The 20,559-nt window shown below is 52.1% G+C and overlaps 1 protein-coding gene across 1 annotated transcript; it reads right to left on the bottom strand.

Moving 5' to 3' along the window:
- Window positions 1-8,895: 8,895 nt before the first annotated feature.
- On the bottom strand, window positions 8,896-17,284 carry LOC135815851 (platelet binding protein GspB-like). Its single transcript, XM_065329194.1, has one exon. The coding sequence runs from the start codon at window positions 16,625-16,627 to the stop codon at window positions 9,488-9,490; it is 7,140 nt and encodes a 2,379-aa protein (XP_065185266.1). The 5' UTR covers window positions 16,628-17,284; the 3' UTR covers window positions 8,896-9,487.
- Between the last annotated feature and the right edge of the window lie 3,275 nt (window positions 17,285-20,559).

The raw sequence follows: 20,559 nt of genomic DNA, 5'->3' as shown, positions 1-20,559 counted from the left end.
TCACCATAATTTAATTGGCTCACCATCCGAGTTTCAATTTACTGCAATGTGAGAAATATAATTTGATTAAAACAATCACTTCGCATGAGCGTCGGCGAAGCCGAGTTTTCATCATCCGTTGGAACACTACCACCCTCTAGGGACGTGAGTAGATGAGACCCACCACAAAGTGGTCAAAGACCGAAAATCCCCGGATTCCTTGCATCCATGCTTTCCTCATGCAAGGCCACGAGTTCCCAATTAACTGTGGGTCGCAGCACGACTGGAAAAAGTCCTTCCGCTTCCAAGCAGGACTTGAACCTGGTACCCCCTGTTTCCCAATCATGGAAGTTTCCGGAGGAGGAAACCGTAGTTATCACCAACCCTCACCGCGCCCAGCTCACGCCACTGCCTCGTGCGAACCGAGCTGGGCTCCCTGCAGCGCGGCATGGTATAAGGCAGGGGCGTAGTCAGGATAGTGATCTGGGGGGGGGGGGGGGCGGATGTGGTGGTGCCACGACTTTCCCCACACAAAAGTACATGCACTCAAGTTTTTTGACCCGCGATATGCGGCGGGGGGGGGGGGGGGCAAAACTAGGCCCACATTTGACGCTGAAAATCAATCCGTGCCGAATGGCAAACCTCCAACCAGGTACTGTAGTAGTAATATTTACTTCTCCCTGCTTGCAACTAATGCCATGATGAGCGTACCCCTAGATGCTACTTTCTCCAGAGTTATCACACTCTCCAAGCAAAGAATCATACAAACACGCCATGCCGGGTAGAAGTAGCAACATGGTCCATGGAAAACACACGTGGCAGACATACATGCAGTAGTTTGTTCGCGCTAGTTCTGGCCGTTGAGCGGTCGCGTTGGAGGTTGCGGAAAGGCAAAGAAAATTTCTTTAAAGTGTGTTGCAAGTGTGGGTACTGCCGCGGCATCAGAAGAATGGCAATAAGTTACTAACGTTGAAGTGCAGTTTGCGGTTTTGTGGGAAATACAGTGTAGACACATGTATGATCAAGGATGCCTTACTGCACTATCAAACATTACATTTGATGGAGAGTGGTGGTGTGATTTCGTATGTACTTCAGAGTACATGGATCAATTGTATTGCATTGTTAGTACAAGTTGCACGCTCAGTTAGCCAGCGCTAGTATGTAGGCTGTACATAAGGCACTTCCTCAGTTATGTGCGTTGGGTCATTCTATCCAAGTTGGTGGAAACATAACATGGCGCAGTGACCCAAACCAACGTGCTGTTGCAGCAATGGATGCGGAAGGTGGAGAAGCAATCAAGATGGACGGCGACTTGACCCACAGCGAAGGTGAAGCAGTTTCAAGGCACAACCACACCCTCGCTTGACTGGTGCAACTGATCGCTAATCAAGCACAGCAGGCTTCTGCCCGGGATGACCGAATGCTGGCTCTGCTAGACGCTGCGCTGAGCCATGGTTCAAGAGAATCCCAGAGGGCAAGTCAGCCCACAAAAAAGGCCTCCATCAAAGTTGAACGCCCAGTTTTGGTCTGTTACCGCCATCTTGGCAGATTTCACGACGTGGAAAGAATCGTGTGAGGACTTTGTACGCTGTCAGCACCTCGGGTCCCAGGACCGAGAAACCAGAATGGCAGCACTGAGACAGTCCTTAGACGAGGAACTCTGGCGGTACCCGTATATCCGCCAAGACATAATCTGTATTTCCGAGGAGGAGGATGATGACGCTATCATCGGGGCCATCGAGGCGTTTGTAAGACGTCGTCGCAATCCTTTACTGAACAGATTGGAGTTCTACAATTTGAAACAAGACGGCAATGAGTTGCTCGACTCCTTCCTGACGGTGTTGAAGGAGCGTTACAAGGCTTGTGACTTCACAGTTAGAGAGTTCTGCTCTACTTGCACACGTAGCCTCTGTCGATGTGGCCAATGCTGGTCGAGCGTCCAGAGGAGAGGCCAGGAGACATTGCGCGACAGGCTTGTGATTGGCATTCGTGATGACGACACGAGGCATAAGCTCAGTCTGTCCACCCCACCTCTGACGCTGGAGGATGCCGTTCAGATATGTAGGGCTGAGGAAGCTGCCAAAGCCACCCAGCAAGATATGCCAGAAGCGCAAGTCGGCCGTGCACAGGCATTGCGCAAAACTCGGCACCAGCGGAGCAAGCAGTCACAGTCGAGCAGCCAGGCGTCTTCTTCTCGCAGTCATGAATCACAATCGAGTGGCAAACCGCCCGTTCGAAGTCAGGAAGGAGACAACCGACATACAGCAAAGTGTCCTTAGTGTGGATATGACTCCCACCCACTCTCCCGCTGTCCCGCCCGAGAGAAGAACTGCAATTCGTGCGGAGAGAAGGGACATTTCCAGAGAAGATGCCCAGCGGATGCGCCCCAGCTTGATCACTGGAGGCTGCAAGTCGCAAACTTCAGCGACAACAATGGTCGCATCGAGATACCAACATGCCTGGATGACCATGACGCAAGGTCGCCAGCGAAGCTCAGATGGCTTCCCGATACAGGCAGCGACGTCGATGCAATAAACTTCGATGGACTTCGGAAACTGGGAGGTAAGGCATGTGACCTTGTCCCGGACCCCAGTGTCGTTCTGAATGCCAATGGAGGTCGCCTTACGAACTTAGGCACGGTCACGGCTTTGCTGTCAGTCGGTGATCGCCAGCTCGCAACACAGATCCACGTGTATGAGGGGTTGCAATGCCCACTGCTATCGAGGCAGAGTCTGAAGAGACTCGGCATACCTCCGGCAGATTGGCCAAGAAGTGTGCTATCTCTGTTGCGTCCTGCTCCCGGCCAAATGCCCAACTCCGAGCCGTGGAGTGAAGTCGAACTGATCCGAGAGAAGGGGAAAGCCCACTTTTTTTAGCAGATGCACTGTTCAGCTCGCCGATTAATCAGCCATCCAAGGAGGACACTGCCATCGGGGAGCTGCCCTACGAGGAGTGGCGTCGGTCACTACCCTCTGTGGCGATGACCAGCAACCTGTTCTCTCAAGCTGCAAGGAAACGCAGCTCCAGAAAGCAGCGCGGGCCAACAATGCCTACCAACAGCTCATTGAAACTGTGGAGTGGGGGTTCCCAAACGTAAAGAACCCGCTGCCGGAATGCATCCAGCCGTATTGGTCCGTAAGGCATTCTCTGTCTGTTGAGGACAGCAGCATCATCCTGAAGGGTTACCAGATAGTGATACCAAAAGCCACTCTGCCACGCTGTGCTGCAGGATCTACACGCATCACACCAGGGCCAAGAACGAACGAAGCAGAGGGCACGTCAAGTGGTGCACTGACCAGGACCGTGCCAAACGATATTGACAATATGATCAGAAACTGCCCCCAGTGCCACCGCTACCGACCGTTGCAACAAAAGGATCCCCTGCTGCATGACCCAGTGCCAACCCTGCCCTACCAACGTGCCAGCGTAGATATTTTCAGCTGCAGCGGAAACAGCTATATCGTCTACACGGATCATTTATCCGGTTGGCCGTGTATTGATAGTCTAGCACCGGGCACCAGATCAAAGGACATGATCCGGCCGTTTTGCTAGTGGTTTTCTGACGTCAAAGTGCCGCAGGCTGTGGCCCACAGTTCACCTCCAGGGAATTCAGTGCGTTCTGTAAACGATGGCAAGTACGTCATGTCCAGTCAACCCCCACTATTCGCAGGCGAACGGGACTGCAGAGGCGGCTGTCAAAGCCATGAAGCACCTGGTGTACAAGACTACCACCGAAGGAGACCTGAACGTGGACGAGTTGAGGAGGGGACTGCTAGAGTGGAGGAATACACCCCAAATTCAATGTAACGACCGCAGCCCCTCGCAGATATTGTTTGTCCGACCACTAAATTCCTTTGTGGTCACCAACCACCGCACGTTTGCTACGGAAGTGGCAGGCCAAAGCCGACAACGTTGACGGAAAACGTTCGGCTACCCGAGAGCAGAGCGATGCGCGGTATAACGCCTCCGCGAGCCCGCTGGGCAACCTGAAGATCGGCGAGACGGTGGACATTCAGGACCCACGTTCCAAGCGGTGGACACTGCGAGGGCAAGTTGTCACCATTGGAAGGTGACGCAACTACTATGTCAAACTGACCAGCGGCCGTGTGTACTGGCGCAATAGAAGGTTTCTGCGCCCATATCAAACCTACCGGCCAGATGTCCCACCGCCTACAGGCGATTGTCCTGAGAGAGCGCCATCGGGGCCCAGCATCCCCAGAAGTGCGGCGGAGCCCCCACTCCCATTGACTGAGACAACCCAGGGGCGGCGCAGCCAACGGCAGAGAAGGATACAGTCATGGTATACCTTGCGGCAAGAGTACATGAAAAACAAGGGTGCAGCTTGGGGCTTTTTCCACTATGGGTGTCTGTCACGGCGGAATTCCGTGATTACATCATATTTGGTGCTGATTTGAGGCGGGAAGTGGTATAGTGCGTACAACTGAGCTGCAGTTGTGCAGAAAGAGACTTGCTTGAATCCTGCTTGTACGCACTACATCACTAAAATGATATAATCACGGAATTCCGCCGTGATAGCAACCCATCTGAGCTGCACACGTCACGGCATTTGTCGCCCAAGCAAGGCACGGGTCACTGAGTAGGAGCAATGTGTCTGTCTCGGAAAACGAGGTCCGAATTATCCTCGGAGTAACCAAGACAACCCAGTCCGGCAGTGCAGGCACAGTTGTCCTCCATCGCAGAGTAGACCTAGAAATCTGCCCAGTGGAGGCCATCACGCGCTATGTCGCTGGTCGCTCCTGGTCAGCTGAAGAGAGCGCATTCTATATGTTCGACAACGGCGATCAGCTGACCAACCGGGACGTGAATGCCTGGCTGGAGAGGGCTCTCCCCCGGAGTGTTAGGGCCGCGTTCCACTGCGGCTCCGCTGCGCCGCGGCACTTGGCTGCATGCAGCGGAGCAGCGCGGTTCCACTGACATTCGCGGTACCGCGGTCGTGCTCCACGTTTTTTGATGACGTTTTACCTGCCTGCGCGCGAGCGAAATCAAAAAATCCCCGTGTTCTGGCCAGCTCAACGAATTAAAATTTGAATTTTAAAATTCTCGCGTACAAAGCAATGCAAAGTACGGGTGGCAGGTTGAACCGCGACCGCGGCTCGCAGTTTTTGATCAAGTATCGTAGCGAAAGCTCGCGGCGAGCCGCGGCCTCGCTGTGTAGCAAGAAGGACCCATGAGTGTGTGTGATCCCTGGTAGCCTAATTCCCGGAAAGACAGGGGTGCTGGGTTCGAATCCCGCTCGTGGATCCTTATTTTGCAACATTGGCGCCCAATAAGGAACTCGAACCCTTGACCCATCGTGACGCCGCGAGTAGGTATGGCGCGAAGACACAGCCTGTTGGGGCGGGGGAGCAGTGTAGCAAGAAGGACCCATGAGCTCGAGAGTGTGATCCCCGGTAGCCTAATCGGTAGGGCACTGTCCCGGAAAGACAGGGGTGCTGGGTTCGAATCCGGCTCGTGAATCCTTCTTTTGCAACAGCTGCTCCAGCTCGAGCCGCGGTCACTATGGTAATTATGACGTTTCAAGCCGCAGTGGAACCCGGCCCTTCGGAGCCACTTGCTGCGGAAGGGCGGCGCTACAGGGCTAGCAGGCAGGAGGGTGCCAGAATGGCAGCTCCAGGTCGCCGGAAGGTGGCCAAGCTCAGCCTGCGAGAGATACGTGCACACCAAATCAGGCATGCCATTCCAGGCCTACAAGCAGCCGACGGAAGCCAGGAATAGGGAGTTGCGAGCGGTGAGGCTGCCCCCATGATTTCGGGAGGCACTGCTTCATGTATTGTTACACACAGTATTCTGTGTGGGTACTGGGTACTGGAGGGTGTTCGCTGTCATGTGGGGAGAGTGATAAAATGGAAGCTTCCGGAGGAGGAAACTGTAGTTATCACCAACCCTCACCGCGCCCAGCTCACGCCGCTGCCAAGTACGACCTGAGCTGGGCTCCCGGCAGCGCGGCATGGTATGAGGGGCTGTCCTCAGGCCAGTGGCGTATTCGGCAGCCCAGTGGGCTGTCCATGGGATTACAGTTACATGCGTCCCTCTCTAATCCGGCACGTTTTTATCCAGCACCCTTGCAAACCAGCACACTTTCTGGCAAAACGGATTTCTTCAGTTCATTTTCTACGCTTTAATCCGGCACTTGAATTCCGCCTCCAGCAGCGATTTTCTGCAACAAACCACTCAAGCTATACATAAGTCGATTTTCTAATCCCTGACAGTCTGCGATGTACAACTGTACATCGCAGACTGTCAGGGACCATTGTAAGATACACAACACATGCAACATACACTTGGGAATATCCTATGCCAGTACATAGGATATTCCTAAGTGTATGCAAGAGTAGATAAACAAGAGTGTGCAACTCCAGCTATGGGGTCTGCGACGGCAGAACTTCACATCACGTGATGAACCCGTGCACTCTAGTGCATGATAGATACTGGGTTGTACGCAGCCCAGCTTTGGGTACAACTCTCTTGTGGTCACTTTGCACTGTTTGCCAGCATAACCTTTTGAACCATGTCACGTGATGTGAAGTTCTGCCGTCGCAGCACAGCATAGAGGTTGTGCAGGCAGTTGCACACTCTTGGGTTATGTACTCTTGGTGTATGTTATAGACATGCATTCAACAAAGTACTTGGATTGACACAGAAAATCCCTACGTTTTGACGTATGACACAAACATGTATGATAACATGTGGGCCGGGTTGGAGGGCAGGATTTGATAATCCAGCAACCTTGTTTATCCAGCAGAAAATGCCGTTGCAAAAGGGGCCGGATTAGAGAGGGACGACTGTACTAGAGGCGCTCAAGGCGGCAGGGTCAGCCCCAGGCTGGTCGCTGACGTGGCAGCCCGGCGCACGACCGGCAAGGCAGCATTTGCATTTGGATCACGGAAGCGACACAGGCGCGCCTTGGCCTCACCCCGTGTCGCATCAGGGAGGCTAGTCTGGGACTCAGGCAGCCCGCAGGCGTACCGTATAGAGACAGTATTTTTTCCGAGAAACCACGAACCTCGAGAACAGAATACTGCATGATAGAGGTGGTTGCAGACGCAACTGTGGTGATGAAACTGGAGCATCTCTGCCGACCTGAGGTCTCGGCTTCAGCAACACTTCATTGCACCAAAAAGTGGGGAGGAGTAGGCACAGGGGGAGGGGAGGGGGGAGTACATTTGTATAGAGGAAAGAAAATGGAAAGATGATACATGTGATAGAGTAAAAAAAAGAAAAAGGGGGGGGGGGAGCCAGGGTGCAAGCGGAGAGGGTGTTCAGGGAGGGTTCAGAGGGCATCTGTGGCTGAGTGCCAGTCTCGACTGCAGAGAGACTTGTAGGCGCCAGGGAGTATGCGTACGCATAGCAGCAGGGAAAGAATAGATGCGTGCCGGAAGCTCAGCATCATCCGGCCAGCCTCATGGTTAGGTGGCCTTACACAACTGGCACTTCTCACTGTTCGAAACGCCACATTTTTGTTTTTCTTCTTGCAAAGAATAAACAGGGACAACCTAAGCGAAAAATAGCCAAACCTGCTTGGTGATGTTAACACGAAAAGTCTTATAATACTTGTAATTTCAAAAGATCAGTCGGGAAAGTGAACTGCCTGAAAAGAGAAAAAATGACAAACCCACCAGGACTGGAACCCGGGACCCCCCCCCCCCCCCCCCGCCATTCATCGTGCTCCTTCGCCAGATCAAACCAGACCTCATCGCCCAGGTCGAGGCAGCGAACATCCGCTCGAATGGTGTCACGCCACCTCAGTCTTCTTCCGAGGGCCACAGGCAGGAGGGGTCGGCAAGCAGCAACCAAACAGCAGCTGACGCGGACTGCGCTCTTCCTCCATTCTGCAGAGATGGCCAAGGCACTCCATCCGGCGGTCTGGAACTCCGCCAGCCAGGACGATGTGACATACACACACACACACACACACCTTTGGACCATTAGAAAGCCCATAGCCGAAGGCGATGATAGCTATTAGGCGAGGCAGAAGTTCTTGTGTCGGGATAAATCATTCGGACGGCGAAAGTCGCAGACGCAGACAAACACTCTTGGTTGGGGCTGGCTTGGTGGCTACCGACGGCTACACTCACGCCAGTCCCTCCAGTCCTGAGCAAGGTGGTACCATTGCGCCTCCGGGATACCGGTCGCACGGAGGTCTGAAGCTGCCACAGCTCTCCAACGACGCTTGGGTCCATGGCGGGGCCGCGTGTTAGTTAGTTACACACACACACACACGCACACACAACCCACACGCACCTATGGCTGGCAGCGCACAATCTATGCTAGCCATAGCAACTTGTGCTGGGGTTGCACCATTCAACAGCTTGCAAGGCTGAGGAATTGGCCACCATTATTCAGCCAGGTACTGCACCACCCACCCACACACACACACACATACATACATGGATATGCATGCACACACTCCACACACACACACATGTATGCACCCACACCCACACCTGGGCGCACGAACATACAGTGAAAACTGTCCAGGACGACCGCTCGAGGGACCTTCAAAACGTGGTCTCCGTTACCAGGTGGTCTCCTTATCCAGGGTTGTTTGACTGGAAATACTAGTAGCATCCCTTCGTCCTGATTGTAGTGGTCTTCTGGGATAGGTGGTCGGCTTATCGGAGTGGTCGCCTTGACAGGTTTTACTGTACATGCATGCACAACGCGGCAGACACACCCGCACATGTACGCACACACACACACACACGCACACACACCCGCACACCCGCACACACACCACACACACACCACACACACACCCGCACACACACACACACACACACACACACACACACACACACACACACACACACACACACCAACACACACACCAACACACACACCAACACACACACACACACACACACACACACACACAAAATATCAGACCTAAGCCAGCAAGGGGATGGCTGAATGGATAAAAAAAAAGTAAAGTTTGCACGTCCGCGTTACCACCGGCTATACAATTGCGTTAAGAAACACAACCAGCTGAATGGATAAGCAATAGATAAAAAATATTCTCAAAACCTGTTGACTCTGGCAAAACAACTATATCTCAGTATAAGTATGTTCGTGTCAAGTTCAAGTAAGCCTATTTGGAATAGTACTGTATTCAACGTTCATGCAGCATACACACACACACACACACACACACACACACACACACGTAGAGAGCGCTACTTTTGTGTGAATAAAAAAAAGGTAAGAAAGTCAGTGGCATAGATCCACAGGGTGGATTTCGAAACAAAGTAGCCAAGTAGCCAAGGGTAAGTGGCTGGCATTGGAAGAGACGGGCCAGATGACAATGCACCAAACAAAGACAAACGAAAGGATTTAAAGTTCCGGACTTGGAATGGACGATCTACAATGAAAGTGAGTGGGGTGCTGATCGTAGCTCCGCTACGTACGACCAAACACACTGCCTAGTCGAAGAACAAATACTGATCGGACTACGTCGGCGCGGATAGGCGTGGATGTACTGTAGACGCACTTACAGCCAACGGTTATTGTTCACAGTGCGTTGCAAGGGCACAAACTCTTGTCTGTCGATATCGTCATATATCACCGGAGCGCTCACGCTATGGCGGTAATCCTTGTTGACATCAATCACTCGCACATGGTGATGGTGTTGGCGCACAGGGTCTTCCTCAAACGGATTGCGCACTACTGCACGCTTAGCATCACCAGCAGAAACACCTCGACTAACAGTTCTCAACGATTGCTGTCCATTGTACGGCCAGGGAGGCTCCAGAGGAGATACGGAACGACTGGACTCCGCTGAGACGTCTTGAAAAGGTGAACGCTGTAAGTCGCGCATGTCACGGCCATGTGCATAATCGTCTGGACGATGCATGGGTTCACTGCTGCTACTCCTCTCCCAAGTATTGTCAGCATGGCATTGTGGTGACACACTTCTCATATCGCGACCATGGTCAAAGTGCCAGTCTGGCCTAGGCTGGAGACTGTTACCAGGGGATGAGAAACGGCTCACAGCTGGGCTGCAGTTCGGTGACAAATACATATTGCCCCTAGCAGGCGAGCTGCCTGACACAGTTCTCTCGTGGACGAAAACGCTGCGTCGTTTGCTGTAGGGAGAGGGAGAGGGAGAGCGCTCCAGCCGGCTATCCACCGGCATATCATAATATCCACCATCAATGCGAATGGTACAAGGTCGATGATGTACAGTGTCTCTCGCGGGACTACTTCGATGATCAGAATAGTCATTGTGTCTGTCAACGTGCAAGTAGGGGCTGCTGGGCCGATCTTCAAGCACGCCTCTAGGCGAGTGGGACCTGCGTAGTGGCTTACTAGTTGACACTGGCTCCATCAGAGATTTCAGACCAGGCCAACCAGCACCAGCAGAGAACACATCACCACCACCATGACGACGACCACCACCACCACCACTGCCACCACCACCACCACTGCCACCACCACGACCATTGATTTTGTAGTTGAGAGCGCGGTTGCGTGAACGCAGGCGGCGTCTGCCCTTTGCTGAATCGGCCACAATCTCCACGTCCAGGTCCGGTGGCTCCGAGGAATTGGACTTGCAGGAATTGCTCTCACTACCAGCAACAGATTGCCGGTCCTGTTGAGGACGATCGCAACACTTCTTGCTCGCACCCGAAGCAGATTGTCCTGCAGAGCTGTACACTGTTCTTGTGTCAGAGTGCGAAGAGCGAACCACTTGAATAGGACAGTTACTGGCTGCAGGTGCAGTTTCACCACCAGCACGGCCATTACTGTCAGCAGACACCTTTGCAGTACGATGACTTGCACCACTGCTAGAGTTCGTGTTCGAGGGCGAATCCTTGTTGTTCTTACCACCACCACCACCATCACCACCTCCATCAGCAGAAGCACTACACTCACTCACTTGGGATGAAGGAACAGGCACAGATTCTCCTTTGCTAGCAGGCCCATTAACTGGTTTCATTGTGAAGACGAGTCTAGCAGGTTTCAAAGTAGCACCAGAGGATCTCACACCAGTGGCTGCGGTGGCAACTGGAGTACTTGTAGTGGGTCCAGAACCATCTGTACGCCTAGCAATTGATGACGCTGCCGCAGGTTTATTCTTCGACGCAGGGATTGAAACATTTTCACTGTTGACTGTAGTAGTAGTAGTAGAACAGTTGACTGGTGTGGCCACTCTCCTTGTACTAGCAGCAGTATTGGCAGTAGAAGAAACAGGTGCTTGAGCAAGAGTTGTAGGTCTAGTTGACTCAGTACGATCAGTAGTTCGCGCTGACGTTGTCACTTTTGCGCTACCTGCCTGACTAGTTGCTGGCCGTGATGGCTGTGGTCTATTCGCCGGTGCTTTCTGGCCTGCAGATGATTGAGACTTTGAGGACCATTTGGTGGTTTCAGTCATGAGCGGTCTGAGGTTGCTAGTGGGTGAGTCACTGCAAGAAGCAGTCCTACTACTGGTATTGGCTGACCGGCGTGGACTGGATCTAGAGGTCGGAGTGGATGCTGCTGGCGATTGGGATTGTCCCACTTTGCTGGTGTTGAGCTTGACGGTGATTGGCTTCGTTCCAGCAGGAAGAGGAGGTGACACAGCTGATGTCACCTTGGAGTTGATGGGTTTAACGTTCGCTTTACTGCGGCCAGCTGCCGTGCTGCTCGGTGTGACCGACACAGTAGTGGCGGCTGTGCAAGCTGCTGTGCTCTTACTGCTTGCATGCACTGTCTTTGTGGGAGAGGCGGTGGACTTCTCCGGCAACGTTGCCTTGCTGGTTGATGTGGTGGGTAGAGAACTAGGAGTGGGCGTTGACTTAGTTCGGCTTCCAAGGACAGGAACCAGTGTCTTTGAACTGGTGAGGGATGCAGCATGGCCGCTAGTTTGCTGTTCCGTCTCCTTTGCACTTGAGCTGGCTTTCGGAGGTGTTTGGCAACTGCCGGTGGTTGATGGCGTTTTTGTCTGTACGCGTGACTTGCATGACACAGTATGGCCCTGATCCAAGATGCTTTTGCTGCCACTTGATGCCGACTTACCTCCACGCTGTGCCAAACTGGGCTCAGAAGCTGCGGAGACCGCCGTCGCCATGGTGACACATGTAGCGGTAGTCGTTGTCTCAGTCCTGTTACGGCCAGTAGCTGAGCTGGAAGCTGCTACGTGAGGCATGGACGCATTCTTAGCAGATGTCTGGGAAACGCCGCTATTACTGATACTTGAACTACCATCACTACTTGGTGATGGCGTTGCACTCGTGGATTTGCTGATGCCAGAAGAAGCAGATGATACACTGGATATGGCACTAGACAGTTCACTTGGCTCACAGGAACCCGCAGTGGCTGGCTTGCTGCTGGCTGGTGCTCCTGCTGGAGTATCACTGCACTGTGACTGCACTGCATTAGTGAGTGATGACAATTCTGTCCCACCGGATGTCACTGTCGATGTTGTCACTGTCGATGATGTCATTGAAGATGACGACACTGTAGATGATGTCAGTAATGACATCACTACTGACGATGGCGATGGTGCAGCTATTCGTATGCGCCGTGACTTTCCTAAGAGCGGACTACCATTGTTGCCATGGTTACTGGATGCAGAATTTGGCGGATGTGCACGTGCAGTCGTAGTGCTACGGTGTTGACTATCAGGTTTACTGGACTGGCTGTTACCTACTACAGACTTAGGAACAGCAATGGCTACTGGTGAGTGGCGGCGTGCAGCTAGTGGTGAGCGACACCGGTCAGCGCTGCTGCTGGTCGGAGAAGCACGCTTAGAACTGCAACTGTCACTATGTGCACCATGCTGGCCAGCAGCAGCAGCCGGCTGGTCTGTACTGTTTCGATTAGCAGAGCTTCCACACTGGGTTGTGGCAGCAGCACTAGCAGAACTGGCATGCTCCCTGCTGTCTTTGTCAAGTGTTGCGACAGGCTGCCAGCGAGCAGAGCTCCCTGTGTTTGTGGACAGCGATGGCACTTCGCCGACTGTACATACGCTGGCTACGGTGTGCTGTTTTTCAGGTGAAGATGCTACAGTCTCTACATGTGTTGCCGATGGTGGGCTAACAACACACTCTTGCTGGGAGCCTGGCATTGACGCGGACGAAGCATCCAGACTGGCTAGCCTGGATTGTCGCAGCTGAAAGAATTGCCTGGGGTGTTTGCTGCCATCGCAGGTGGGCGAGCTGGGCAATGGTGGGGTAACAGGCGGAGGAGAGCTCGGCAACGGGGCAATCACTGGCGAGCAGTCAGACAACACCGGTGTAGCAGCAGCAGCAGCAGCAGGTAGCAAGAATCCCGGGAGAAATATCCCAGCAGCTAATGCAGGTGCAGCAGTAGCAGCAGCAGCAAGGTCAGTGCCCGGTGTGTCCGCGCTACTGGAGCGATACAAGCCGGCCCATAACTTGTTGACCAGGAAGGTGAAACGCTCCTTTTCCTCTGGAGAGAACTGACCGAGCAGATCAGCATCCACAACAGCAGCAGTCGTCGCAGATACCAGATCACTGACCACGTCCTCACCAACAAGCCCACTTAGTATTCCAGTTTGCTTGAGGAATGCCAGCTTGAACTCAAAGCTGGCATGGGGATGACGTGCCACTACATCACTGTAGTACGCTTGCGCATTCTGCTCGGATAGAGGCTCGCTAGGAACCGCATTGAACGACTGCGCTGAAGCAACAGGCTCATCCTCATTCGAGTCAATATCCATGTCCACAATTTCGTGTGATGGGGTAATGTCCGTGATATTTGCCAGTGTAGCTGCATCCAGTACTGCAATGCATTGGGTATTCGTGCTGCTAGCATGACCATCGGTGTAGGCACCACTTGCGGATGGGTGCACCGGACTGATAGCATGCACCTCTAGTGGAGATGGTGCGTGGATACCCACAAACGGGTCGTGTGGCATGAATCCGTTGCTGACGGCCATGGGAAGCTCCTTGGGCAACTGGGTGCGGAAGTCTAACGGCTGCTGATCATCAAGATCCAGGTCGAGCTGTGAAGATCCCGCTGATGACAACGTTTGATAGTCAAGAGCAGGCGGCGTGACCGGGGACAACACTGGGGAAACAGCAGTGTACTGTGCAGAACAGATTGAAGTTGCTGATGACGACTGTGCCACTGGCGGTGGCGGAGGAGGAGGAGACAATGGCTGCGGCAATGGCGGTCTTGATGGAGGCGGTGGTGGCGGTTCTAACTCTACAGCAAGACTTGGTTCGAAGTAGACAGCAGTAGGAGCAGGCGATTCCAGAGGCAAACCATCAAGATCGTTGCCTGGTGACAACGGGCATGTGGGATGCGGTGATGGTGAGGCAACATAACCCTGAGCATGACCCGAGTCAGACTCACATGATGAAAGGTATAAAGACCTCCTATTGAGCTCGCCCGGGGACAGCGAGGCATTCGGTCCAGACTGTTCACTGTACCACTCCTCATAAAGACAAGACGGTGACAACTGTGCCTCGGCAGCTGATGCCGATGCAACGAAACCCTGCTCGTGGTCAAAGGCAACATCATTCCACTGTCCAGTCTCTTCATTGAACACAACGGACTGCTGTGGCGGTGGCAGCGGCCAATCATCCACTGCGTCATTGCCTTCATTGCCCTGATAGTCATCTGTACACGCATCGCCATACTCATCGATGACAAATGCGTCACCAAGAGATGAGTCCATATCCGGACTGCGGCAAATCAGCGCACTGATATCGTCAGCTTCTTGCAACTGCTGCAGCTCGTGCTCGTGTTCATGCTGTTGATACACCTGGTGGTTTTCCACCTCACAGACTGGCGCCATGTACTGGTCCTGAGGCCGCTCTGGGAAAGTGTAGCTGTCATCCGAGCAGTACTGCTGCAGCTCGTGCTCGTGTTCATGCTGTTGATACACCTGGTGGTTTTCCACCTCACAGACTGGCGCCATGTATTGGTCCCGAGGCCGCTCTGGGAAAGTGTAGCTGTCATCCGAGCAGTACTGCTGCTCTTCTTGGTCTCGCTGATACTGATACTCGTGGTGTGACTGAACAGATGGTGAGCCCTGCTGCAAGCCAAGGTTTCCTGTGTTCTCTTCGTCATCCGGCGGGGTGTACATGTTGGTGCAGGAGAAGTCGTCTTCCTCTACGTATGGCCCTTTCATGATGCAGCCGGGGCTCTCATACAGATGCTGTGTAGGCTCTAAAGAGTTTCTCCTGGATCGTACGTCATTAGTATCGCACACACTTCCAGCATAGTGACTATCCGGTGGTGTTTCGGAGATCACTCTTGCATCACCTGTTTCTTGAGCTGCTCCTGCAGCTACTGGCAACGTCGCCTGTTCACTGAACTGCACACCACTTGGGTCCACCGCAGAGGATGGCGACTCCGCAGGAGCGGATGTCCGGGACAGCTCCTCTCGAAACAGGTAGCAGTGCTCATAGCACTTCTGCAGGATTGCACGTGCATTGACGGTGGCGTCCGCGTCGACGATCAGCCAGAGCACCATTGGGCGGTCGGCCTTGTCTCCGTGACCGGTGAGGAGCACGAGCAGCTCATCACTAACACCCACAGCTCCCAGCTGCACGCATTGCAGGCTACACAAAACCTGGCGAGCATACTCGTGCGGCACACCCAACGACACATGAAGCCATTGCGCTGTCAGACCACCGGCCACCGTTAGCGGCTCACTCGAATCGCTATACTGATCCAAGACATCCAGCGGAATAACAGCTGCTAGAGATGCACGTGGCAAAACACATGTCAACTTCAGCTCCTCGCCGAAATTCGGGTGCTTGCAAAAGCGATCTCTGGCAACATCCAGCACAGTGATTTCAGCAGTGGTCTGATTGTCACTGGTGAATATTACCCCGCCTGTCCACGTTGATGGAGGCAGTGGTGCTACTGGCGTCGCTGCTGCTGATACTTGTGACAGTCGACTGTGAGAGGATAAGCGTCTTGTGGTGTGACCAGTGGGAGATGCTGCTGCCATCCCTGATTCAGCTGGAGCAGGAGCGGGCGAAAGAGTTAAGTCTACTATCGCAAAAGGGCAGCACTGCCGCGGTCGCTTTGACGGCAGACCTTCGTCGTCAAACTCGTACATGTACAGCAGGTTCTGTACAAACTTGCTTCCAGCACGGGCAATGTGAGTGTCGAAATTCGGAGCAGGCTGCAGCAGATCCGTATGCGCCCGCCTACTACGCTGGTATCTACCTGAGTCATCGAGAGTTGCTGCAACAGCCTTGACACGGCCTCGGCTAGCTTTGAAGATGATCAGCATGCATTTCCCATGGCGAATTCCAATAGCATCAACGGCCGCAGCTACTGTACTGTGTAGATACACTCCATACACGGGGTCGCCCAAACACGTCTGGCCACGGTAGGACGACTTGGACACTTCCAACCCTCGTTCACAAAGTGATTTGCTTTCAGACTCGGACCGTACAGCCAGGAAGCAGTACTTCTCCTCCATCTCCACTGTACCGTAGCCCTCGTTGCGTTTCTCTTTCCTCCAGGCAGAATACTGGTCAAGGCGTGGGCTATGGACCTGTCGAATACTAGAAAATTGAAATCGGCTTGAGTAGTCTGGGTCAGAAAAGGAAAGATGGATTTGACGCAAAACTTCTTTGCCCTCTCGAGATTCATTTTCAACGGGTTCGAAGAGGTCCTTTGCCCTTTTCTTGGGAATGGTAAAGTTTGTTGACACACTCATCACCTGTGCGTACTGCTATCAGTATCACAGTACTGCAGTAGACCACCAAGCTGTATCATGCGACATGCGCAGCTACACTTGCCATGCCACACACAGAGCCAAAAGTGCGACTTCACACTGACAAAAATGGCTAATAATCAAATAAGTGCTTGAACGCCTGCCCTCCACCTCTGTTCCCTCGGCTCTAGACTGTCCAAACGAAGATGCAAAACAGAAAGGTACCACTTCTGCTTGGGTGGCGAATGCACGCAGGCACGCATGTAACAGCGGCAATGGCGGGGGTAGGGGATGGGATCGAGTATTCACACCTCCGAGCACCACAGACACGGTTGCTGCTCCGGGTGCAGTATTCAGCAACACGAGAAGCAAGGAACAGAGCGAGTTCCAGGTTACCACTTGAGAACGGTTGAAGTACGAGTCAAAGCAAAAAAGACAACCCAAGTTCCACTACACCTCTTCAGGCAATCACAGGTAATTATTTCTGCTGCGTCTAGCAGTGCAGCAACAAATTTGAGAGCAGCTCGACGACGTTGATCTACACTGCACTTCGATACGACGATAGAGAAAGTAGTTGGAAATGATGATCTTTGAAAGAGTGACAACCGCTTTTGGAACATGCCAGCACAGGTTTGGTTGTGGAGATAACGGAGTTGATGCATGTAGTTTGTACTCATTCGTAGATCTACGGCAACGGCGGCTCGCGATCGCGTCCACCGTGAACCCGTACAACCCACTTGATTTGGCAAAATGGACTCGGGCCTGCAAAAACATGATTGATCGGGCTTTCAGTATACAACTCGCTGCTGTCGACGTGTCGATATCACGTGATGTCAGCTCGCGGAGTCGCGGCCCGGCCCGCGGGGCCCATACAAGCTGCTTGACGCCTGCACGATCACCATCACGTCATCTTCACACAATCATTTTGACTAGTACAGTACTTAGTACTACTAGTAGTAGTACTACTAGTACTAGTAGTAGCATGCTAGCAGGGAGTCGTGAACATAGTATTTTACGACTCCCTGGTAGTAGTAATACTACTACATGTATCAAAAATAAATAAATTCTACTACTACATGTACTACTACTACTAGTACTACCAAGAGTAGATAAACAAGAGTGTGCAACTGCCTGCACAACCTCTATGCTGTGCTGCGACGGCAGAACTTCACATCACGTGACATGGTTCAAAAGGTTATGCTGGCAAACAGTGCAAAGTGACCACAAGAGAGTTGTACCCAAAGCTGGGCTGCGTACATGCAACCCAGTAATATCTATCATGCACTAGAGTGCACGGGTTCATCACGTGATGTGAAGTTCTGCCGTCGCAGACCCCATAGCTGGAGTTGCACACTCTTGTTTATCTACTCTTGGCTTGCTACAGTACTACTCTACTACTATCACCACTACACCAGCAGCAGGCCAGGTCGATGGTGGACAAATAAAAGCCTGAACAGACTGCGCCTACAAGTCAGATCGATCTACAGTAGAAAATCGAATGCAGTCTGTGCAGTCGCCATACATTGTATTTGTACAGTATTATTATCTAAAGGATATCCCAAACCCAAGCCAAGGGGCCAAAGGCATAGCCTATCAGTCCGAGCTGAATCTAGGTGTTTTGGTTTACTCTAATTTCAGAAATTTTAGATGCTCAATATCTTTATTCCGCAGGTTACAGCGGAGACCTAAAATTTCAATCGTCGGATCTCCGTGATCTTGAACATGGTGGGTCATCATAACCGGTTAACCGTGTACGGGTGCAGTCACTGCAGTGTGCTCCCTGGTCTGGGCCAGCACGAGGCGGTCGCTTTGCTACGCTCTACCAGGGATGGACTACGACGGGTTTATTATTATATAATATATTTGAGGATTTCCCAAAGACGTAGTCTAAATTGAAGGGAGTTCCAGGGTACGCCGACATGTCGACAGTCGGTAGATCTACGAGTAGTGCTTAATTATTTATTAGTAGGTCTACCTCGCTTGTTGCATGTTGGCGCACCCACCTACCGGTAGTATATGTACCTGGCAAGACCTGATTGCGCTTTATAATTTATGCAAAGCGCACTTTCTAGAACAGTCAACACTGGTCAAGAAGCTGTCACCAGGTCACGGTCAACGCTTGTTCGAGCTAGCTACGTGTGAACTACCAAGCAAGGCTTCTTTGAAGTTATTATTTCTTTATACACTGTAGCTGCGTGTGCTACGTCACTACGTGTGTGTGGTTCTTGAACCGCCCCCTGACCTCAGGCCCAGTACGTCTGTAGGGCCTTCCCTATCAAAATAATAAATTCTACTACTACTACTACTACTATTTATGCGATTCATCTCGCCGGGTATCCACTAATCCAGTCTCCTGTGCCTGTGGTAGTTGTACTCTTTGTGTAGAGTGTAGTGTCCTACTTTGAACTACATGTACCTGAACACTTTACTGTAGACGAGTAGTAGGCTAATTCTCTCCCTCCCTCCCAGCTTGGCCGTCTCTGCAGTCTGCTGCTGCTGATTGCTCGCTCGGTTCCTGGGTGAATGCCGTTGGTGGACATCTGAAGACTGCAGCACATAGCCCTGATTATTGAGTGATAGTGATAGTCCTATCGCATTTCTGTTTGCCTCACCTGTCCCGGCGACCAGCGTACCAAGACTGACTAGTATTTCAATTTGATATTTCTTTAGTTTTACATTTTAGGCGTAGTCGCGTTGTGCTACTACATGAGTATGCAGTTCGCACCAGAACGTAACTGTGACTGGCGAAGTGGCTTTGCTCGGTGTTCTCATGAACTCCCACAGACTGTAGTCGACTACGGTACAGTGGATGATACTCTGTTGAACTTGCTTGAAGTCGCAAGTAAACATTGGTAAAAGTGTCCTCTACCCAGGCTAAGGCCTTGTCGTGTCAGCTAGGCTGTCTGCTATGGTCTATTTGAGCTGCAACTAACTACTTGCTTTGATCATCGTTGCCACCCTGATAGCGCTGATAGCGCTGTACTGTAGATCTACGACTACAGTTACGGGTGGAAGTATTATCGCCAGGATGTGCCAATCGCCGATCATTTGTGATGCGATACGAGTAGTATATCATAGGGTTGATATACATGTACAATCGTCATGTACATGTATCGGCGAATACTAAGTTTCCCAAGTAACGTTACATGTATGGAAAGAAGAGAGAACTAACTAGTAGGAAATGTGCGCTTTTCCCGAGTACGAATGGAATCAAAGAGAATTCCCCGTTGAGTACCGCTTCAGTTTAGCGAACCGTCCTCAGTACTGTTTCGTGGGATGACGAACTGGAAGGACAGAACAGCAGAGCTGACGTGTACAATATACTCCCATGTTCCTTCGTGGTCAGTCTCAACTATCGTCTCACTTCAGTCCAGAGAAGTAACTTCTTTGCACCTCACCGCCATATGCTGGGAGTCACCAAGTGGTGATGACAGATATGTGAACTACAAGACTACATGATTGTACTCCGTAACATGTTTGAACAAACATGTCTATTAAAAGCACAATCATGTCATGCTCTTGGGACAGTTATCCTATTATGGGCAAAGGACAGTACAGACCTAGGCTAGGGCGGCCTAGGCCACATTGCAACTGTACAATGTCATGTAAGTGGTGAATATTGAGCAATGTAAGAATCAATGCAGCCTGATCCCCATAACTCGGCATAAGTGCCATTGTGGGGTCGGCTTCAGTTTCTACTTTCTACATCAAACTCAGCTGACCACCGTCGACAGTCAGCTGATAGTGATGCTATGACTCAGTATGCATATTGAGTGATGACGATTATGTCGATGTTCGTCTGAACGAACAGGGTCAGTCTGACGGTGCCGGGAATTCCACGCAAAGACTTTTTTTAGTGTTTACACGCAGCACGCGGAGCATACTCAGTGATTACTCACTCAGTTCATGTACTGTGCTTGTTACAGTGGTGCTAT

This window comes from Sycon ciliatum, chromosome 4 (genome assembly GCF_964019385.1).
Source record: "Sycon ciliatum chromosome 4, ocSycCili1.1, whole genome shotgun sequence".
Classification (NCBI taxonomy): Eukaryota; Metazoa; Porifera; class Calcarea; order Leucosolenida; family Sycettidae; genus Sycon; species Sycon ciliatum.
This window is presented reverse-complemented; position numbering and strand designations above follow the sequence as displayed.